The following is a 7726-nucleotide window of genomic DNA, read 5'->3' on the forward strand; positions in this document are numbered from 1 at the left end:
TGAGAGATAAATAACAACACACCTTTGGGGTTCAGATGACATTTACGAATTCCAAGAATCCTCCACATCACCACCAGGTCCTTGTGCCAAAACACTTATCTTGAAGTAAATGGTCTGGGGTCAGTCTTAGTCATCTGATATCATGCTTTTTTGGAAAAATGTTCCAGTAAAAAATGTATGTTACAGATTATGTCTCCCATCACTAGACCACAGTGCATGATTTCAATTACACCAGTTATGTATATATATTCCCCTCGCGTCCCATTTCCTGGCATTTTCAGGCATGAAAAAAGATGTTGAAAAAGTTGGTCAGAAGTGTTTATTTTCAACGGTCAAAGAAGCCATTTGATAGAAAACTTTATTCACAAATAAGATGCTATAACTTGCATGATCGGCTTGGCTGTCCTTATTACCTTGCCCTGTAGAGCTGTTCAGTGTCCTGAGGCTCACTGCCAACAAATGGTCACTCGATTTGGCAACTTGAAAAAATCATCAGACATTCAGGTCTTATATCATCTGTACAATAAGCTTGTCACTATTTCTCTAATAATAATAAAAACATATCTTATAATGCACAGTGTCCGTTGAGAAACTTTTGGGATTTTCTTTTTTTTCCAAAGAGGGAGGTTATAAAATATATTTTTTACAGTCAAACAAAATGTTTCTAGTTGATTGCTGCCACTTGAGTTATATAGGCCTTCCTATGAATATTCATATAATCTAAACTCCTATATACTTTGAGTGACATGCAAACAACTGCAGTTCTAAATTACATTATGCGTTCTCTTCATCAAATGTAACATCTGCAGCATTTATAAACTTATTTCGCAAGATAAACATTACCATGAGTACATTGCTGTATCGTAATTGCTATCTAAGCTCATAATTGCTAACTTCACCTATCATGAAGCAATGATCCACTGATAAGAATAATGAAATACAAGCTATGTCGTTTCCATAACACTTCAAAACTACGGATCTTACCATTATCATTCCTATGTGGGGATATACCAGCGTTTCTCTCTTCTCTGATGTCGCCACACCAAGACCAGTCTCTCTTCCCAAATTTGAGTTCGAACACGAGAGCAAATAAGTGGCATTAGCAACACTTCTTCCATGATTAGCAGGCGCACCTAATGAGCAGTCAAAAGGCAATTATGTGGTATCTGCATAACCATCTGTTGGAACCAAGAGTACTAGACTTCCTTTTGTGTGAGTGTGTTCTAGACGTGTGAGCCACCCAACAGCAACAAGCCAATTGTATGACATGCAATACTGACCAGGGATTTTAATTAATAGTCTTACTGATCTTTCTTTCAATACTGTGACTCGAGTTATTTCCAATTGTATTGATATCTATAGAAAAAGTAGTATTAGTCTCTAGAGTTGGGATACATTTCTTTTATGCTATGTGGTATATGGATAAAATTATGATTTGCGTCTCATGACCAAGAATTGATCGGTTCCTAGTCCTACCATTAAAGAAAAGAAGAAACCTAGAAATTTTGCTGATAATTAAGTAGATAAAAACACATGACGATAATAAAAAACAACAGAACATACTGACTGATCCCAGCAAGGGTATAGTAGCATTTAGTCCTTAAAACTGAATGAAGCCATACATCGTAATAATGTACAAGACATAATGGAACCAGGTAATACAATGGACAGCTCTGAGGAATGTATAAATTATTGAAAATCATCATGCAGCTAGATTTGACTTATATAATAATCATTAAAGTAACTGAAATTAGTAAGGTAAATGTCCTTAGCTCATAAGGCCGAGAACAGATATGTCGAATATCAGTTCTATACCTTGAGGTTATTGATTTATATACAATAAGGTAAATAAATGTCTGTTACAGCTGCCATCTGAGATTACCAACCATCCATACGTTCTATAGTAAGAAAACATTTTAAAAATTATCATTATATGACTGATACCTGAGGCAGAATAATGAATACTGATTAACTATTTGTAGCCCATGTAACTCATTGAAGAATCTTGTTGGTATCAGTCAATACCACCTGCTTGCACTTCTCAAAGGTCAGTGCCAATCACGATGTCAGCCTAGCACGCTACGACGAGATGTCACTGTGTAGGATGATGTCCTTACAACGGGATGTCACTAAGGGCCATCCTCATATCAAACTACTGTGGGAAATTAGCCTCGTTATATAATCTTAAAACTTATCCATATACCACATGATTAGCTGGACACACTGAGAGATGATTCTGACCTTTGCATCTTCGTAAATTCAAGACGTTTGTGATTGTTTTCCCCTCTCATTTCCAAGCGGATATGAATAAAAAGTTTGTTTTTTTCCCCGCTAATGCAAACAAAGGTATACATCATCGTGTCCCAAATACGCATTACAGTAATAAAGCAATGGACTATCCTAATGATTAACACTACTTATATATTATGTACACATTTACAAAAATATGTAATCTTCCTCCTCCCTCAAAAGGGTCTGGTTCATCATCATCGTCAGCCAGCAAGTTTCGAAGCCGAAGTGAATCTTTCGATCGAACCCGCTTTTCTCGACTCGAAGATCATGAATCAGACCATTACCATCAAAAAAAGCTTGGTTCACAACACATCAATCTAAGAAAAGAGATAATCTAAATTATTCTTTTTTCTTTATTTCTATTACACCATATTGAATAGAAGTGGTAGCCTCCACAGTTTGAACAAAAATGCACCTCGTAACCGTCAGCATTTGGGAAACGGTATTTGCGAAGGCCAGACTGCACTGCGTCCGTGTTTTTTGTTTTTGTTTTGTTTTGTCGTCTGCGTTGTAACTGTTTTAATAAAATCGGTTTTCAGTTTTGTTCTTTTCATTTGCATCTTTAATCATCTTCGAATTAAATTTTTTAGTTTGTTTCCTACCCGGAGACGGAAAGGAGCGAAAGAAAAGAGAAAAGACATGAAATAATGACAAAATGGAAAAAGGGCAAACTGAAAACAGATCACGCAGGAAGTGTAGTCTGGCCCTAACTTAAAGTATCGGTCTATGATTGAGCTCGGAGCACAAGCTCCATTTCTATCATTTCCGTGACAAGCTCTGTCCATCTGTAATCAGGAATTGGCATTCATGGAATATGATGTGGTTTGGGAATAGGGAAATTCGTGAGGAGATTCCTGAACCCATTGTATTACAAAGTATTGAAAAATGGAGCATGAACGGCAGTCTCAACTCGAGACAACGTGATAGTCTGAGCACCATTGAATATGCCCTTTTTAAGTCTGGACAGGTGCTCATCTTGGTTTTTTGAATGTGTGTAAAGCTGTCTGGGTTTGCGCTACTATCATTATTACAGCCATTGATCTACAGCATTTCTAGAAAACAAAAATGCTGATCTCCTCACAGATAGAGCATATCCTTTCTTCCTACTCAAGAAAATTTAGACTGAGAAACACCCGTTATCTTTGGTACCATAGACAGATTGCTGCTGAGCGGCTGAGCATTTTCTTGCATGGTGGTCAGAATAACTCAAAAGACGGTTACACATTCAGTAACTTGGAAGAAGAGTTTACATCATCTTGTTTTAGCATCAGTAAGGAGTGACGGTTTATGTCTTCCATAATTGTTCCATGTGTGCAGTTGGAACAATCCAGCGACACTGATGTGATGTATGATTTATCATTCTTACATTATTCATCCAGATCAGTGACTGTACTATTGTCGTTATCATTATTATTCCACTATTATTATCATTGTTATTATATATTTCTTTTTTTTTTTACAAAGCCACTACTTGATATTTACCTAGTCAGTATGCTTGGTCGCCATAGAACATGCAACATTTCATTCCTCTTACTACACGGACACGGAAACCGGAATACGCTCGAGACCTGAGCCGTTCAAGAAGAAGTTCTCGTGTTCTCTTTTTCCTCATTCTCACCACAATGAAGAGTGCTCCCCTTAAGGATCTGCCCAGCAGCTCAGGTCCCGCACACGCTGGTCCTCCCTCCTGGACCACTGCCACCCTTCTCCACCCTCTCACACTTTCATCCTGCAACCATGAGGACCTGTGTCCGTGGTGCATCCTTCGTCTTGAGAAATCCTTCCGAGCATGGCTGTGTCTTTCCCTTTTCTCTACAGCGTCATATGCCCCGCTGGGGCCAAAGCATCTGTGCAAGTTTGACTTCCCAGTTACAAGAACAGATGATAAGCTCAATAGGGAGGGATATAAATACTTTTTTGTCCAAAATGCCTGAATTATTGGGCAGTTCTTTTTTCCTCCTTATTGACTTTCAGATATACAGTATCACTACAGTCAGTCATGCAACAGCAATTCATTAACCTGAATTCCGTCTTCTGTAGTTGCCTTTCTTCTTGCGTGGGTTCTTGGATCTTCTGGGCCATTCGCGCTGCTTGCTCTCGAAGGCCGGGGAGTTGCTGGTCCGGTTGGCGCAGCGCAGGCAGCACTCCTGTCCGACTTGCACTTTGTCCTGGCAGTTTAGCTTCGGGCACTGGTGGGAGCTACAAGTGATGTTGCCATCCTGTGAGAGATGAAAGTGCTACGTTAGCAGTCAACACTAATGGAGTGTGAGGTTGAACATTGCAATAATTCCCTGTCCTATTCTGAGTCAAAGCTGTAACCTCATCCAAGCAGACGTTGGGTTCCCTCCATAACAGAGCATGCATACTAAGCTAGTAGCTAGTTCCTTCCCTTCTCCAACCCAGGTGGCTTAGTAATGCCACCTCCATCGCCCCAATATTACCGCTACGCATTTATCAACCAAGTGTACTTACCTTACATTTGCAGGTCACGCATTTGTAATCTCCAATCCATGCCACTTTTGGGTGCCATTCGTCTCCATTTTCATAGGAACTCTGAAATGGTTTTGATAAAATCAGTACCAGAAATGGTAATTATTCTAAAATGGGACTTCCCCTAAAACATCCGGTAAAGCAAAATAAGGGAATAGCATTGCCAGAAATAAGATCAAAGCAATTCTCTAGCGAGACGTCCTAAGCCCCTACCTGGCCTCTCGAACAGCCTCCTCTTCTCAGAATGTCCTCCCGCTGCTGCTTGTTGGTCCGAATGTTCTGTCTGTCGTTGGGCATCTCAGACCAGGCAGGGACCGACGCAAGCTCCGGCTGGGCCTCCCGACACACGGGGCAGCACGACGAAGGGCTCGACACGATCTCACTCTCGGGGCACGGCAGGGCGGGGCACGAGGACCGGAAGCAGTCGACGTAGGGCTGCCCCATGCGGTTCACCTGAGGGGAGTGAGGGAAAGAAGGGGAATTACGGCCTGGTTCTGGACGAGGGGCTTCTCATTCTGCATGATCTCGCCTTCGGGCTTAGAAAGTATGCATATACACACTTCGATATACCACAACTGTCTTGTTTAAACAAAATAGTTTATTCAGTGATTTCATGTGAAGATCAGGTGACGCTGGGGAAACACTTACCAAGCACGTGCAGACGGAACAGGTGTCGAAGCCTTTGGGTGCCAGGAATGGGTGCCACTTCGACCCGACTCGGTGCTTCAAATTATTCAGTTCACACACGCTTTCTGTTTGAACTTCATTCCCGCCTGGAAAGGAGGGTTAGTCTCGTCATGGGAACAGCTACAGTTCGCCATCGCCTTGAACTCAAGGGAAACATACATACAGGGATTTTTATATATGTATTGTAAAAATGTATTATATATATATATATATATATATATACATATATATATATATACATATATATATGTATGTATGTATGTATATATATATATAATATATATATTTATACATACATATATCTATCTATCTATCTATCTATCTATCTATCTATCTATCTATATATGCATATCAATACACACATAAGCATAATTAGAATATAAATTTCTTTTCCTTCAATTTCGCTTATTCGATCTCTGCCCCCCTCTACCCCTCCCTCTCCCTCTCCCTCTCCCTCTCCCTCTCCCTCCTCAACCTACCTGGACACACGGGGCAGCATTCGCCCGGGGGAGTGTGGGCATCCTCGCACTCGAGCCTCGGGCACACGGAGTCCACGCACTTGACGACGCCCCTCGAGCACATGCACATGGAGCAGGAGTTGACGGGCGAGGGCCAGCTGGTGCCGTCCTCGAAGATGTTCATGTCTGCCGGGGAAGCACTCGGTCAGCTGGCGCCGCAGAAGGACACAAATGACACGGGCCTAGATGTTCTAAGTCTTAACCCTTCAGAAATGCATGCTCCTATCTTGAATTTAACATCCGTGCGCGTACATATGCAAGCATGTGTTTGTGACTGACTGCATGACTCTGGTCGCCTTAACGTCTAATCATGAATGGGATTGATCTTACCTTCATCAACGCACTTGTAGACGATGGGCTTGGGCAGCTCCTCCTCCATGCACGTCAGGTTCCAGCAGTTGGTGTCAACAGGGCTAATGCGCTCTGCGGGCGCATTGGCGTTGTTGTGGTTGGCCAGGAGGCACGCGGGCGGCACGGACACGCCCACGATCTGGCCGGTCAGGGGCGGCGGGCTCACCTCGACGTCGGGTTGCACCAGCGCGAGGTCCAGGTAGGACACGCCGGCGCCGAGGCGGGAGAGGGACACCGGCGTGAGGACGGTCGTGTGCGCCGAGAGCTCCCGTCCTTCGACGATGTCCTCGAGGCGCACCACGTTCATGTCGAAGCGCGGGTCCCACGAGAGGTCTTCCTCGCGCAGCGTCAGGTTCCAAAAGGGCTCCGGGGCCTTCCCCGGCGGCGTCCCGGCCACCATGACGTCGTAGTGCATGACGCAAGCGGAGTCGACGGCCACCCACACGGTGGCGGCCACGGGCAGCTCGGGGTGCGACAGCAGCACGGGCTGGGGCGAGCGCAGCGCCTCGGTGATGGCCAAGGGCACCAGCATCCCGCGAAGCTCCTCCGTGCCCTCGCCGCCGCTCGCCACCACCTCCAGCTTGCCGCGGAGGAGCGCGTCTAGGTCGCGGTACGTGGGGCGGCTGTACGTGCCGTTGGCCCACGAGTCCACATACGACTGTGTGATGTTGTCCACTATGCGGTGGCGTCGTCGGTGCGTCGTCTCCAGGGTGAGGTTCTTCACCTCCAGGCCCTGGATGAACACCTGGTACTGGAAGGTGCCGTCGTTGGAGAGCGTGAGGAGCGCCCAGCCAGAGCCGTGCACGAAAGGCGCGGTCGCCGTCCCCGCGTCTGCAGACGGGCGAGATGGGGGAGGCGGCGGGCTGAGGACGGTGGAGTACACGTTGCAGGTGGCCCTCGGGGTGATCATGCCCTCCAGCGCCAGCTCGGGGGCGCCCTGGCTCCACACCTTCAGGTGCACGAGGCCTCGGGTCAGCAGGCGCAGGCTCGTGTCGCCCAGCGTCGTCAGCAACTCCGCTCGGTTGATGTCCTGCGGCGCACGCGGAGAAGAAGGGTTAGTGTCAGAGGCCCGGAAGGGGAAATGGGGACTACCGAAAAGGAGGAATACTAGGACATGACCGCATGAACATATATACTTATCCGTGTGTGTGTGCGTACGTATGAGTAAATATGTAAATGGAAAATACACAATATTAAAGATAAGGGGAAAATAAATCATTTCTAGAAGCAATCTCTCAAAGGTTGCGATCACAGCACTGGCGGCTACTTACGGAGAAGACCTTGGTCAGGACGACGGTGTCCGTGACGGGCGGGAGCGCTCGCTGCGGCGTCAGCTCCACGACCAGCGTCGCGTTGTGCGCCTCCCCCGGCCCGAAGATGCCGTTGAA

General features: G+C 45.4%; 1 protein-coding gene across 1 annotated transcript in view; it reads right to left on the minus strand.

Annotated features, from left to right (window-relative positions):
* Positions 1 to 304: 304 nt before the first annotated feature.
* sog (chordin short gastrulation) overlaps positions 305 to 7726 on the minus strand; it is a gene marked incomplete in the record, with an annotated part of 238829 nt that continues 231407 nt past the window's right edge. The window contains 7 exon segments of the mRNA XM_086547348.1: positions 305 to 4511; positions 4765 to 4845; positions 4996 to 5235; positions 5431 to 5555; positions 5949 to 6113; positions 6318 to 7368; positions 7610 to 7726. The exon segment at positions 7610 to 7726 is cut by the window's right edge and continues 223 nt beyond it. Coding sequence (XP_086403474.1) covers positions 4308 to 4511; positions 4765 to 4845; positions 4996 to 5235; positions 5431 to 5555; positions 5949 to 6113; positions 6318 to 7368; positions 7610 to 7726 — 1983 coding nt within the window.

This window comes from Penaeus japonicus, unplaced genomic scaffold (genome assembly GCF_977035675.1).
Source record: "Penaeus japonicus unplaced genomic scaffold, GWHDUDI00000001_assembly GWHDUDI00000019, whole genome shotgun sequence".
NCBI lineage: Eukaryota > Metazoa > Arthropoda > Malacostraca > Decapoda > Penaeidae > Penaeus > Penaeus japonicus.